At 39.3% G+C, this 15601-nt stretch overlaps 1 protein-coding gene across 1 annotated transcript in view; it reads right to left on the reverse strand.

Moving 5' to 3' along the window:
- The window catches only part of LOC135477484 (adenylate cyclase type 1-like), a 101126-nt gene that overhangs the window by 10078 nt on the left and 75447 nt on the right, over positions 1–15601 (reverse strand). The window contains exons 7-14 of the mRNA XM_064757602.1: positions 13548–13689; positions 12341–12511; positions 6117–6160; positions 5261–5408; positions 4372–4469; positions 3859–3943; positions 2271–2366; positions 797–1044 (exon numbers count right to left, since the gene is read on the reverse strand). Of these exons, the coding sequence (XP_064613672.1) occupies positions 797–1044; positions 2271–2366; positions 3859–3943; positions 4372–4469; positions 5261–5408; positions 6117–6160; positions 12341–12511; positions 13548–13689 (1032 nt within the window). The remainder of the gene's footprint in view (positions 1–796; positions 1045–2270; positions 2367–3858; positions 3944–4371; positions 4470–5260; positions 5409–6116; positions 6161–12340; positions 12512–13547; positions 13690–15601) is intronic.

Here is a 15601-nt window from a genome sequence, read left to right on the forward strand (position 1 = left end):
GATTAGTCGAATAAAAGCAGAAATATCTTGCGATCATTCTCGCGATTTGTAGCATTTGACTGTCCGCAGTGTTGGAACGTGGCGTATGAATTAGACTTGTCAAAGGTTTTAATTGCAGTCAATACCATACACCGCATCGCGCAAACGCGGCTGAATCAGTCAGAATATTCCTGTAATGTAAAAGAGAAACATAAGACAAACTATCTGTGTTAAAACGTTTTTAAAAATGATATTCTGTTTTAAAAACATAGAACACGAAGAAGTATTTATTTATTTATTTGATTGGTGTTTTACGCCGCACACACGAATATTTCACTTATACGACGGCGGCCAGCATTATGGTGGGAAGAAACCGGGTAGAGACCGGAGAAAACCCACGACCATGTGCAGGTTGCAGCCAGACCTTCTCATGCACGGCCGGAGAGGAAGCCAGCATGAACTGGACTTGAATCCACGGCGACCACAGAGGCCTCTAATAAAGAATTAAAGCTATCTTTAGTGTAAGCAGTTACTATAGTGAGAAGAGTACTGGAGGTGATCGAAAAACAAAATCTCTTGTATATGTATAATCTGCTGGAATAAATTTTCATCAAAAAAATGTTCTTTTGTTGTTGCAAAAATAATATCAGTAGCACTTTAACATGGGCGCATATCCTCCACTCAAAAAATTGACCGCAATGGTATAATTAAATGAACAATTCTTCAGTATATGGAGTTAAACAACAATGAAATAAATAAATAAATAAATAAATAAATAAATACAAAAATACATAAACGAATCTGTTATTATTCCTACTTAATGCTCCGGTCGAAGTCGTCGAACAAGGCTTTGTGTGTGTATTCCATGAGGATAATGTAGATGGCGGCCATGATGAGCGACAAGGTGACCTTGATGAGTGCGGAGAGCCGCAGAAAGATGGTGACGCACAGAAACGCCATGATGGCGCTCAGGTAGATGTACTGGGGCAGGACACAGGTCAGGTGGCTAGCGTCAGGGTACAGGCCAGCGCTTATCTCCACCCAGATGCCGCCACTACAACAAAACTGAAACAAGAAAATAACTTTGTATTAGTGAATCTGTAAGCCTCAAATACGACTTTCGTATACGCATTTGTATAAACAATGAGGGGGCGTTCCACGTCGATCCACAAGACACATTTCTAAAAACAACCTGTTAGTGACACTAAAATAACTGGAAACTTAAAAATAATCGTTCGTGAAAGTACCTACATCTCCTTCAAATTATTTATTTATTTCTTGATTTGATTGTAATTTAATTACTACCCTACTTATGCTCTGGTCACTCCAATAATACAAGTGAAGATATTGGTTTGGGAAATCGGATGAGACGGGGTAAACCAAAGCGCTTCAGAAGATCTTTTACAAACTTTTAACTAAAAACCTTGGCCAAAACACAAAGACATCGACGGGAACCATCATGATTTCTTTGAAGACCACTCCCAGCATCACTGACAACTGCTGACTTCTCCTCTTTGCATGATAAGATCTTAATTTCGTACTTTAAATACTTTGTTAACGGTCCATTAAACGTCTTTTGGGGAATATCCCTTGCCATTATTGACCCGGAATGTCGAACTCGACTGGCGGCTCGACCTCTGACCAAACCATCGAAACATCGTGAAACCAATCTTTTAACGGCATTTCCATCATCACTGACATTTGCTGAGTGCTTCTCTGCATGATTGGGTCTTGATTTCGTACTTTATATACTTTCTTAAACGTCTATTACACATCGGTTTGAGAATATTGCCATTATTGATCCGGCATGTCCAATTTGATTGGCGGCTCGGATACGAATGTCTGTTTCGACGCCTACTTATGTAGAAGCTGGTAAGTTGTAATACAGTAGACAATTTAGATGCACACAACGTTTCGGTACAGGAATACGTACACTTGAGAACGGTATTATATTTGCTACACCCGCGTGGTACCCATGTGTTCTTTACAACAAAAGTCTTTATCATATTTGAACAACATTGTTTTGTGTTGAAAGAATTGAACACAATATAATACGCAAGTTTTTGTTGTACCAACACAACGGCGCATGCTATGCATAAATTACCTCATTTTTGTCCTACACAAGTTTATGTTTTATTATCTTGTAACACAAGCATGTGTACATCACATTTATTTAACACATGTTTGAGTGTTAGATGTCAATACAGACAAACAAAAATTTCATGACATTTCATGAATGATTTTATTATCAGCACATGCAAATTTAACCAAAAATAATTTGCTTAACTTACCACATTGACTTGAGCCATTGCATAAGTAAGAACTATAGTGGTGATCATCACAAATAATCTGAGAACAGATGATTTGCGCAAGTCGAATTCTGTACACTGTCAAACAAAACAGAAAAAAAAAACATCAAGGGAGGTAACCAAGGGCCATCGGTTCTGGAGCTCATCGAATTTGTCTCCAAGCATTGGATACAGTATAGCCTAGAAGGTGTGGAGGCATTATTTATTTATTTATTTATTTGACCGTACTCATGAATAATTCCCTTACACAACAGCGGCCAGCATGATGGTGGGAATGTGTAGTAGGTATGTATGCCTGGGTGTTTACGTCGTGCTCATTAATTTTTAATTCTTTAAACGGACTCATAAGACTCACTCATAAGGTGTGTGTAAGTATACTGTGTCTCCTTGTGGCAAGGCGCTTCCTTTCAGCCAAAGTGCTGCCGCCATTAAAATATTTTTGCCGAAGACACCAGACATGACACTCCAAGCAATCACATTATACTGACACAAAGCCAATCAGTCTTGTTTCCTTGCTAAAATATCTCAGTGTTGAGCGCCAAGCCATTGTGGTTTAAAGAATGTGCAAACATTATGCTTAGAAGAGTAAACAAGTAAATCCTGAACTCTGACCTGAGTGAGTGAGTGCTTGAGGTTTAACGTCGTAGGGGTTTAACCTAAGGCAAGTAAGCTGCCCTGCCCGAGCCATTATACTGATACGGGTCAACCAGTCGTTGCACTATCCCTTTCATGCTGAATGCTAACCGAGGGAGTTACAACTTCCTCTTTTGAGGTCTTAGGTATCGACCCAGGATTGATCCTGAATCTACCGCTCCCGAAGCTGACGCTCTACCAACTGTGCTATCGGGGCCGGTAACTCTGACCTGAGGAGGTAGACTAACGGTAAGTCCAGCCAATCTGCTTTGAAGACCCAGACGTCCATGAAGCCATACGTGAAGTTTCATTTAATTTGAACGGTCAGTTTTGCACACACAATATGTGGTACGGCTAATAGCACGATCGAAAGTGCAGTTTACCACCCAGAAGATTAAATTCGTAAGATATTATATGATTCATCAACATATTACTTATTTCTTTATTTGATTGGTGTTTTACTCAAGAATATTTCACATCTACGACGGCGTTCAGGATTATGGTGGGAGGAAACCATAGGTTGCAATATATCATCTTTGTCTAGTATTTCACATTTTGCCAAATTACTCGATAGGTTTTCTGTTATATAACACGGGCCTTTTGCAGAAGGCGATGGACGCGAAGTTGATTGTAACTGTAAAGGTAACACATGTTTTTAACACGTGTTGCAATGGTAGTGATAATCAACTCGCTTTGAGCGAGTGATCGCAGATCTACTGCGTATTATAACAATACATTGGCCGTTTGTTCAGGGTTTGGTTTACGTTGCTTTCAGCACTGTTTTTGGTTTTATCAGGTTTTACCCGTGGGTACGCTTTATGCTTTAAATTGTACCTGTCCTAAGGACAAAGGAAAAAACACATGTAATATGAAGACATACAATGGTAATTGAGCGAGATGCAACGTTGTGACAGTTTGTAAAACGAGATTTACATACCTTGAGTTTAACGCTGAGGATTAACATGAGAATGATGGCGAGCCATGAGAAAGCGACGAGGAACAGCATCAGTAGGAGAAGAGTTCTGAAACATGGCGGACAATGAGTACAAGGATGACAGGGTTACCTAAGTAGCAAATGACTATGAGTGACGCACCCACTCAGCTACTGCTATATATTTACAGGTGTTTCAGCAAAGGTTAGGGTAGAATGTGGTCTTACAAACCCAAGTATACAATCATATAATACATCGTCTGAAACTAAAACTTAAGTTTTAATGACTCTCATTAGCTGAGAGGGAACACACCCCCAGCATAAATTACAGAGTGTTAAAGATGGAGGACGCGATGGACTAAGCGATGATATATGCCAGCTTTGCCGTTTTCAGGCTTTACGTGTATGGCGAGGAAAAATCGCAAAATTATGCAGCAAGCACCACCAGAAAGAGAATGTGCTCTTTTCCGCCTATGGTGTCATTCTTTATAGTTTTCTTCTCCTATAAGGTAGATTTACCTGGGTAAGATGACCGACTGCATACCAGCCATAGAAAGGAGGAGGAAGAGGGCGGTAATAATACTGCTGGTGAAGGCGATGTCCTCGATGGACTGGTACTATACAGTAGAGAAAAAGAAAAATACATGGTTAAAAGAAATCACATCACTAGACCAAATGTTTACATGCATCGATATTAAAAGTATCTCGCATAAAGTTTAAAAAGCACATCTTTCTAGTTTTGTGATCATGCATAACCGATCATGCATAACCGAAATACCGGTATTATATTTCAAGGTATAGAAAATCACACAGATTAAAGTCATCAAAAGCGCCGCCATGTAATCAGTTTTAGCCTTAAAGTCTATTTCCCTCCATATTCCGAAATAACTATTACGCTATTCGCCAACTAGGGGCATTCGCCGATAATGTGGCAGTGTCTTGAAGGTGTACTGAAAATTGTACTGTGTGGAGAATGGACATGCGTCCGAAATTTACAGCCGTCATAAACTGGACACGAAACAAAAAGTTTATACATGGCGGACGGTTTAACGCCGAGTCGGCAGTATTTCAGGTATACAGCAAACGTTTGGCTCTTATTTCTTAATATGCAGATTAGGCTGTGTCATACGTTAGAAAAGTACAGAAAATCTTCTCAGCGTTTTTCTTGAGACATAAAGGTGGCTTTGCACCACCTTTTTTTAAACCATGAAATTTGCTTTCCATTTTTATGTATCTTTGAAGCACACAGAAGTCGATATGAAAAGCTCTGTTACAACAACGCTAGCGACGATGTTAAGTTGAAATACAGTCCACGGTGTAAAACATGTATGCTGTACTTGACATCACAAGGCTGATGAAACAAACAAAGCGCAAATAGAAATTGACATAAAAAGTCCAACACCCTCACCTCTTTCTCTGTGTCTCCGCTACGGAATCGCAACGTTAGAAACGTCACGTGATTACTCCTCTCGCGCTCAACACTGCGCGCAGTGATAGCCTGAGCTAGGAACTTGTTCACGCGGTCTTTCGGCGGGTCTTGTACTTTATACGTATGCCTGGAAATATAAATATGCACGTAACGTTTAACTGTTTTATTTTATTGATCTCTTTCATGCTTTAGAGCAGGATGTTATGTGTAATGGACCTTAAACTGTGTTTTTGCAGACACTCGTACAGGATTTGACACGGGTATGTCTTTCTGACATAGCTGGAACTGTTTTGGAATTTGAATTTGCATGGCGTTTTATCGGTTTACTGCCTGAATTGTAATTTGGATAATTTGGTTGAATATTTGACGATTTGTACCGGCGAACATTTCACGTCTATCATGACCACTGGCACGATATGACGGTAGACATTAGTTTCGCAGTAGTACTGCGAAAGATGCGTAAAACCAAAATTATTCCGTCTCTGGCGGCCATGACCTGGCTCTGGATATTCTTGCCTTTCTCGGGGTCAAAACGCAAATCTTCACCACAAGTCAACAAAACTAAACATAGCCGCTGTTACTGATTATACATCTTGCTATTTTGTTTCTTCTTGTTTTAAAGAAATGTTTACGACTCCAGAATGATTCTACAATATTTATTTTGTTTATTTCCGTGGTGTTTTACGTCGTAGTGAAGAATACTTCACTTATACCACGGCGGCCAGGTGGGAGGAAACCGGGCAGAATCGGATGGGGGTGGGGGGGGGAGGCGCATATTTATATGTAATATATAAGATTACACCATAGAGAGTAAAACCTAAGGAGATACACTTACCTGTCTCGGAACGGCTTCCGGAATTTGTCTGACACGATTTTCGTCTGAAAAATAAATTTACAATTTAATTTAGTATATTGCTCTCAATGTCAATTTCGAAAAAAAAGGTGACGTTTTTAAGTATGCTTAAAAACTATTTCATTCATTTGTTCCTGTTTACATGTACTCTTTGCATTCAATACCACAATTGCCAAATTGAAAATGATTGCAGCTTGGAGAATAAAGTAGAGCAGCCAGGACGGTTTTACAAATTGGAAATGGTCACAGGAAACCGGTGAATCAAGTCACTTGTCAGTTTCCCCCAGGGTTTTATTTTAACTTTATGTAAATGCATAACAGTAGCAACTTACACATCTCCATGGTGCCATGTCTTAAATAGAATTAGGTAAAAAAAAATGCAATGTTGTTCATTGTAGTTTATTAGAAGTCACTGGTCTAGAATTACTCACAATGCTGTCTTGTCATCAAATTAAATAGTCGCATGAAACCGTGAGATCCATTCATGCCTAAAGTTGCTGGAAAATCTTAATTTACCTCAACTGACATCATCTATAAACAAAAGGCTGTAGTCAGAAGGACACCAAATTGAAGCGCTTTGCTAATCGGCTATCCAATTTTGATTAAAACTAAATTTCGTTTTTATCTTTTTTTTTTTAAACTGTACTTCGACAGAATGAGGGCAGAGTATCCGTTTAACATACATATGATTTTTTTTAGGTTTGGTGTTTTACGCCGTACTCAAGAATATTTCACTTATACGACAGCGGCCAGCATTATGCTGGGAAGAAACCGGTCAGAGTCCGAAGGAAACCCACGATCATCCGCAGGTTGCTGAAAGACCTTCCCATTTATGAACGGAGAGGAAAACGTACATATGAGAACATAAAACGATTCACTGGTTAGCAATGTTAGAATATAATAACATTTCCATATACATGACTGGTTTCTAGAAATAATTTGTAAAATAATATTCTATAATGAATGTTGCGATGTTAATGGGGTTGACTATACCTGGTTGATACAAGGCCTGTTACAACAACGATACGCACGTGGGCGATACAGATATCAATTTTGATTAACCAATTACAAGTGTTAGACGTGAGCAGATATACGTATTTATTAATGTACAAATATTGGTGTTTGGGTAAAGTTTCATGCAATGTTCATAAAATATTAATGTAGTCAGTTTTACAACAAGAGACACGTAAACCTGATTCAACCGGTTATTGTTAGCTATCTTGTTTGATTGTCATATGACAGCGTTTGAAATGCGTTTGTGTAGCTTAATACATATGATTTTGTGTACCGCCTTAGTGACCCGCCTTCGATGACCAAGCGGTTAAACGGGATCCGATATTTGTGCAAAATTCCAGAATGTGACGTAACACACGAGTCCAATTAAAACGCAGTAAAAATACATCAATTGCTTACATGCATGATGAGAGACGTATGCTTTAACAATTTTACGATCTGGCCACAACCTGCGGATGGTCGTGGGTTTTCTCCGGACTCTGCCGGGTTTGTTCGCTCACCATCATACTAGCCACCGTCGTATAAGTGAAATAATCTTGAGTAGGGTATTAAAACACCATTCAAATAAGTAAATAAATAATTTTACAGATTGATTATTGCATCATTTGAAGTGACTGAATCAAACAGGCATCTCACGTTCATGACACACTAATCGATAACTGGCTGTTGCTAACTTATTGACCATGTGTTGTCTAATTGACTGACTTCACAGATTTCCTTTATCATATATGGACACGAATTTCGAGTATTTTGACTAAGTTCTTTTTCGAAAATTACTGACACTTATCCGTTCGTTTAGGAGAATAAGAGCTGTAACAAAACCTGTAAAAGTCAAGTCAGTGTAATGATCCAGACGAAACTCCTTGCCAAATGCTAACACTCTTTATCAGCTGAATTACCAAGCGGAGAAGTGGACGTGTGTTGGTTTTATTCGCATATCTGTGCTCTACCATGGTGGTCTCCAACCCCTCCGCATTCCACAACCCTCCCCATCTTAAACACTTAACCCTCTCTCATAGTCGCCTCCCCTCCACTTCCAACCCTGTGCTTCCGTGCACTCCGATTTTCAGTGAACACGGGTGGATGTGTGATGGCGTCGAATGCATCGGTCACCTCTTATCAGTTTCTTCATTAATATTGCACTGGACAAAACTTTTTGTACTGACCAAGAAAGGTTACGGATGCTGGACGCCCAAACTGAGTTACATTTGAAGTATATATAACTTTTCATATTACAAATATGTATGCAAAGTTCGCATTTATTAAGAGAAATACCGGTATGCAAATTTGTCATATTTAAGAAAAATGTCTATGCAAACTTTTCATATTTTCGATAAGATCTTCTGGTTTCTGATAATTATGAAAAAATATCTGTGCAAACTTTTCATATTAAAGTAAACGTTTATGCAAAACTGTTAATTTTGGAAACCCATGTACGCAACTTTTCATATCTAAATATTTGACAATTGAGACTTTTCATGAAGATAGATTATCACCTTTACCTTTTCGTTCAAAAATCTTTGAGATCGTGAGTAGGTGTCACAAAGACACGGGGTTAACCAGCAGATAAAGTCAGCCTAACCTGATATCTAATCTGACAATCTGAAACATCTGTTGTTTACGGGCGGCATAACAAAATCCCGCCTTCCTCAAATATTCGCTTAGTTCATGTTACTCTGGAAAAGCTGTTTGTCTCCTCGATAGGGTAGCACTTTTCCGTGATTTGTGTAACTGGGACACGTAATTAATGTCTTCCCTTTTCGATTCGATTCTCAGAATTGAAGCTTTCACGAAAAGTGCTGCCATGACGGGTGAAATTCGGCTAAATGGTTAAGTGCAATTCTTTAACAATACCCCGTCTATGTTTTTAGCGAGAGTTGGTAGAACTGTCCAAATCAATACAAACTTTAATCAATCATCATGATACTACATGGCGTGTCAGATGACGTGACTTGTGATGCCCTCCGTACAAAACAAAACAGGAATGGATTAAAATATTCATGGAATAAAAGATTATACAGACAATATGACCATTCAGCAAGATAACAAGAAAAAAAATAACGGTCATAAGTGCGACGCATGCGCATATCAAATGGAAAAAAATGCAAATTCCCAACAACAAAAACAATAACAAAATAATACCAGTCATATCGTTGATAGTGTTAAAAATGGTGACCCATGGGATGCCTTTATTAAATGCGCTTGCGTCGTAGCTTGTGTCTTTATTCTTTTTTTGCAATGATCAGAGATAACTATAAATTTTGCGAACTAGTGTCAGAACACGAGTGCATTAGGCCTAACCATGCAGTACTATTAAAACTGCCCCTCATCCCGACCCCCAACCCCACCCAAACTCATAACGGATCCCGAACGCCTCTCCCATCACCAAGTGATCACCGCCAGTGCATCAGCCATGGGGGCGCTCCCACACTGTGTTCTCGTCTCTCCACAACTAATGTTATTATCACAGTGTTTCTTCAACCATTTCCTCGGGCGGTCAGCAAATTAACTGGGCTGGACGCACACTATCATTTCTTCGCGAAGACATGAAAGGAAAGATTATAACGTCCGATTTTTATACCCGGTCATCGCCGACTGATGGACAATAGTGGAACTGTTCCCAATTTGTCGGGTTAATAACTTTGGTATAGCTATAGCCCACTGCAGCAATAACTCAACACTGGGGAGCTAGGTTCTGCTGACACTGATATAACGTGGGAACATAGTGTAAGTCATAACACAATTCACTGTGGGAAACAGTAGCTTCAGCGTGTGAAATGATGGTTATGGATTAAATCACATCTACTGACTGACTGACTGATTGATTGTTGCTTAACTCTATACTCAAGAATGTTTCAGACATACTCAGTCGCCTAGAACATACCTTGCGTCTTTCCTACATTAATGAAAACAGTTGACTGCCTCTCTTTGTGCGATTACGTTCTATTTCTATATACTTTCTCAGGTTTTTGGTAGTTTGTGTTAAACGTCGTTTTGGGAAACGGCCTTGCGATTATTGACCCGGAACGTCCTTGTTGGTTTACGGCTGGTATACGAATGTCTGTTTCGACGAATAGATACAACGGTTGTCTGTTGTATAGATGGTGTGAGGGTGGGGGTTGGGGTGGGTGGGGTGGTAGTGTTTAGGTTAAATCACGGACTTAAAGATATGTACACCATACTTGGGGGAACGCCAGTAGTCTTGAGTGTGAAGAATGTCGTGAGGATGAAATACAGCGAACAAACTTTCAAAGCTCATGGAATACAAGGATATGTACGTTTTGGTCTTGCATGTTAATTGATGTCGAGCAAGTTTTACATAATTCAGGATTTCAATATCCTGCCTGCCGCAGGTGACGGCGTGTCAAGAGTTATGTGGTTGTTTGTGATGGAAACATGATTTGTGTTACCTCGTTATACCTAATTACCCCCAGTTAACAGACATTAGGACCGGTTAAACAGAGAAGCTAGTTATAACTGTGTTATACTTAATGTGGTTACGAGAACAAAAGTGTTTCTGGTATTTATCAATTTTGGCAAAGTGTACAGACGTAAAGAATTAGCTTTTGTGAATTTGAGTCTGGCTTATACCAGAATGTAGACTGAATCGAACTATTGTTTTTTCCAACTCCACTTTGGTATAAAAGGTTATTTCAGCCACTGGTGTCTGACGTGATGTTTCAGTGAGGCAGTACTGTCCATATGGCTGCATTGAGAAAGGGAAATCCTGTCCACTTCTATCAGATACTTATTTTTCAATGTTTGATGTCTAATCATCATTTTAACTATATATATATATATATATATATATATATATATATATATATATATATATATATATATATATATATGTATGTATGTGTGTATGTATACACATAGGCGTCGTATATATACAATAGTCAGTTGATCGCCACTCTTTATATGCATCCAGCAGAGCGCCAAACAGTCCGATCTCCACAGGCCGATCTGAAGGAATCTTGCAGATGTATGGAAGACGATAGCAGCCATATCATGTTATTGAGAATGTAGTAGAGTCAGGCGTTTAGATTTGGTACAGGGTATTTACACAGGTGGTAAGGAACAGAATTCCAGTGGTTAGTGTACATGTATCTATTATTAGTACGGACAGCGTGCTATTCTGCGGTGGGAATGCAGGCCTTACCAGACTTAGAGAGGGCGAAAGGACGTATGGACCCTGAGAAAGCACAGCCTCCTGTAAATATTGGTATTGTTCGATATTACATTACATTATACAAACTCCCGGCCTCTGGAAGTAAAATAACAGGAGTGCTGGGAAGATTCTGTCGAGTGCTACAAGATCCTTTCGTCAGAAGGAATTTAAAAATACATTTACTGCAAAACATAAATAAACGACAATGGCATCAGCTGAAGATTTCTTGGTAACTGCATTACATGAGACTTCATGTATTACTACTGAATCCAAGACTGGAGAAAAACTCTTTCTAAAGCCCGGCAGAAATTCCATTATCACACTGTTTTGGAAGGTTTCTTTAAATATTTTTTGGGGATTTTAAACTGAAGAAAACCCACTGTACAGTTACTTTCATTAATACAGAAGCGCTGTGAACAAATCTGTCGTTGGTAAAACTTTCGATAACTGATTATTTTTCCTGACATTTCCATTACCAAAGTGCAGGGGAAAAAGCAAGGAAAAGCGTGTCTACATAAAGCCAAAGGTTTAGACGTTCATCACACACCGAGAAATTTCAAAGAAGCCCTCGAAAAAAGCTTCATTCACGCCATATTCTTCATTCACGAGGCACAATCTAATCAAATTAGTTCAGCTGGAATGCAGATTTTGCAAAAGCACATCAGAATTCAACAAACATTTTCTTTTTGCACCAAAATAATTGCAAATACCTGTCAACATAGGCTACATTTCTTAGAAAGCTTAATGGTGTAGGGTTATGCATGATTTGAAACCTGTGTATAGGTCAGAACGCTTTATAGAGAGCGACCACAAAAAGACATCAGCCTAAATCATAAACCCAAATATATGGTCGGGTGGAATCTCTTCTTATTATTATGACCAGATGTCAATATGTTGTGTCTGTCACAAATTCAGTTATGACACATCAACACATATTTCACATAAATCGGTTTAGCGTCGACGGTATCGGTAACTGAGCCATTAATCGTAACCACTTAGGAGTACAACAACGACAACTCACCAATTTGGAAGGTTTGTCCTCTTGTGAAGGCGTCAAGACGCTGGAGAAGGGAATTTCCGCGTTAAACTTGACGGATTGGATCAAGCGCATCACGCAATTGGAGACGTTTTTGAAGGAGAGTTTTTTGGGCCTGAGAGCCATGTAGTCCTTATTCATCAGCGTCAGGGGCTGCTGAAAGCAAAAGGCGGGAACAAAAAGGGACAAGTGTAAAGTATATAGTGGATACTGCGACAGGTTGATTGATAGCCTGTTGATTAAAGCGTTTTGTTCGTCAAATGTTGGCATGATTGATTAAAACAAATCAAGACTTACTTAAATTCACCCGTGGAACCATTGTTTATTCGCTTAAAACATCAAGGACTGACACTTGGAATGACCGAATAACATATTTAATCTTTCTTGCAAGAACAGGAAAGGTCGAACCAGAGTTTAATTGAGCTGCCCGTGAAGTCCAATGTGAGGAAGGAAGGGAAGCGAAAATATTCTCTAAATAATATGAAAAGCAACACAAATTTCATCTTCTCGGCCTCATAAATCCGAACTTCACAGTTTACACGTTCTTCAGTTTGTTGGATTGTCTATAACATATTATATTCAGCCGCAGAACATCGTCCAAGGGTTCTCCTATAACGTCTCATGCTATCTTTCACCTCGTCGTCTGCCTACAGCTTCTTCTTGCGAGTGAAGTGCCCGGATATGCGCAGTTTCACTTTGTCTGGATTTCAAACATAACGTATCACAGACATAGGGCCTTTGGAATCGTTTTTCACTGCCTGAGGCTTTTGTAGCACATCATCGGTTATTGTATGTTGGCCTAAGTCACTGTTTTATCTAAAATGCATGGTAAAAAGCGTTTATACGTGTTCATTTCCAAGTCCTTGCACATTAGTTCCATTAAAACTGCGTGGTCATAGAAATTGCTTTACAGTGAAAAACGTCGCCCTGATAGTTACAAGCACTTCCCGTAACCGATTGCGGGTCTTTTTGGCTTATTATTTAAAAAATTGTTATTCAAAATTTGAATCTCCAATATGTTCTGGAGTGAGCGATCAAAGAAGTTCAAATCATGATACACAGTTATCGTATTAAACATCATACTCGTAAATTATTACAAATATAATCTTCTACATAGGATCCCAAATGTAATTTCATATTTTGACTCCATGCAGAGAAATGGGAAGTTGCTGTGGGAAAGACAAAACTTTACCTTTCTGGGACGTTTCGCCTTGATAAGGAAAGTTTCAATGTTGTGTTCCTTCAAGTACTGGTTTCTGTCCCCTCCATAGCCTGGCTCTACCTCATATTCTCCCTGTAGACTGTCTAGGGTGGCACGAGTCACGTGTACACGACTGTAGAAACCAAGATACATTCCACTGAGTGAGTGAGTGAGTGCTTGGGGTTTGACGTCGTACTCAACAATTTTTCAGTCATATGACGACGAAGGAATCATTAGGGTGCATGTATGTGTAATGTGCCTCCTTGTTGCAGGACGGATTTCCACCGCTCTTTTATTTAGTGCTGCTTCACTGAGACGACTTACCGAAGGCAAGTAAGCCGCCCCGCTCGAGCCATTATACTGATACGGGTCAACCAGTCGTTGCACTATCCCCTTCATGCTGAACGCCAAGCGAGGAAGTTACAACTTCCTCTTTTAAAGTCTTAGGTGTGACTCGATCAAGGACTACCGGTCCCGAAGCGACATTCCACTGAGAACATGGCTTCCGTTACAGAATGTACCTTAGGCAAGTGCATTCGAAAGATTTCACTGATTGATGTTTAGCGCCAACGTCACGAATTATAAGATGGGGAACAGCTTAATGAGTAAAGGAAATTGAAACAGTCGGAGTAAACCACCGACCTATGGCGAATTACTGGCAAACTTTCCCAGGCTTGACCGTATTGTATTGATGGAAAGCAAAGTGGTCTCCAGGGAACTTAATGCAAGACCAAACGAAAGAGTATATTTCCACCAAGGCTCTGGGAACAAATCTCAACTATTCCATCCGAGAATGGAGTTGAACCCTCGTCTCGTGCGACTTTGTGATCGAAAAGACAAGTCAAATGTTACAACCCATAAACAAGTCTAAGTCACGGCGTTATCGTAATGTTAACGTTAACAGACACTATCACAACATACCGAATCAAACGTATCTCAGGAAACAAAATAGGTAACACTGAAGTTTTAAAAATGCACGACCCTCATTAGGGAAGTTTCGGAATTTGAAGATGTGCATACAGAGTGAATACCCGGCAAAATGATGATCAAAAGACACGGAATAGTCCTAACCCAAGCTCTTGAATGGAGCAAATTTTTTTCAAATGCAGTGTTTACGTGCAAAAACCCAATATATCACAAACAGTGAACAACTCTATAAATTTTAAAGCGACGTGACTGGTTTTCCTTAGGTTTTTGGCTCTGGAAATGTGAACAAAAAGTGAATCAGTTTTATAACTCATGAAGTGGAAGCCTTTGGGTTGATATTGGAATAACGCAACTCTTTCTTTCTGTTCAGCCTTTTATGATACACATTACGATGCATCGACAGTATTCTCCAGAATTCATACCAATTAGCTATACACAAACGACATCAACAATATGTAACGAAGTGCGGTAGCCATAAGTAATATGTCCTACTCATTTCAAGATACCGGTTCACAAACAGAACGAAGTTTGAATTCGAATGCCAGATTCTGTCTTATCATTAGCTACGAAGGGGCAGCTGTGTGAAGACGGAATTGTGGTTAGGTTTTATTGTTGTAGGAAATGACGCTGTTCTTGAAATTTGTCTTATTAGTGATGCTGTATCTTTACAGCGTATTTACAAGCCTCTGGAGACGTGATATCAGTGGGCTTTCAACGTTGCGAAAGTCACCATTTGTCCACGAAGACACAAACTGTAAGATTATATAACAGATTTTCCAATCCGATACTATTAAAAACTTTAGTCACGCTCGTATGGTACGCAATACTAAACCTAGGCGTCGATACATTCATTCTTAAACCAATAGCCGTCCATGAAAGACGAAAGACGGGCCAATTATCACCAAACCAGTTTCTCCATGATCGACGGAAGTGTTAATTACGTTCTCTAATTATATACGTGACAAGAAGCGTCACTTGTTTGAATGTACTTTCTTTAGAAAACGCGGGGTAAACACTAATAGTAAAATTCATTTATTTTGTCTTGCGGTAATATTTGCACGATTTAAATCTCCATCAAAAATCTAGGCGTAAATATTGGTATTTATTTATAGATCAAT

Source organism: Liolophura sinensis, chromosome 11 (genome assembly GCF_032854445.1).
Source record: "Liolophura sinensis isolate JHLJ2023 chromosome 11, CUHK_Ljap_v2, whole genome shotgun sequence".
Lineage (NCBI taxonomy): Eukaryota > Metazoa > Mollusca > Polyplacophora > Chitonida > Chitonidae > Liolophura > Liolophura sinensis.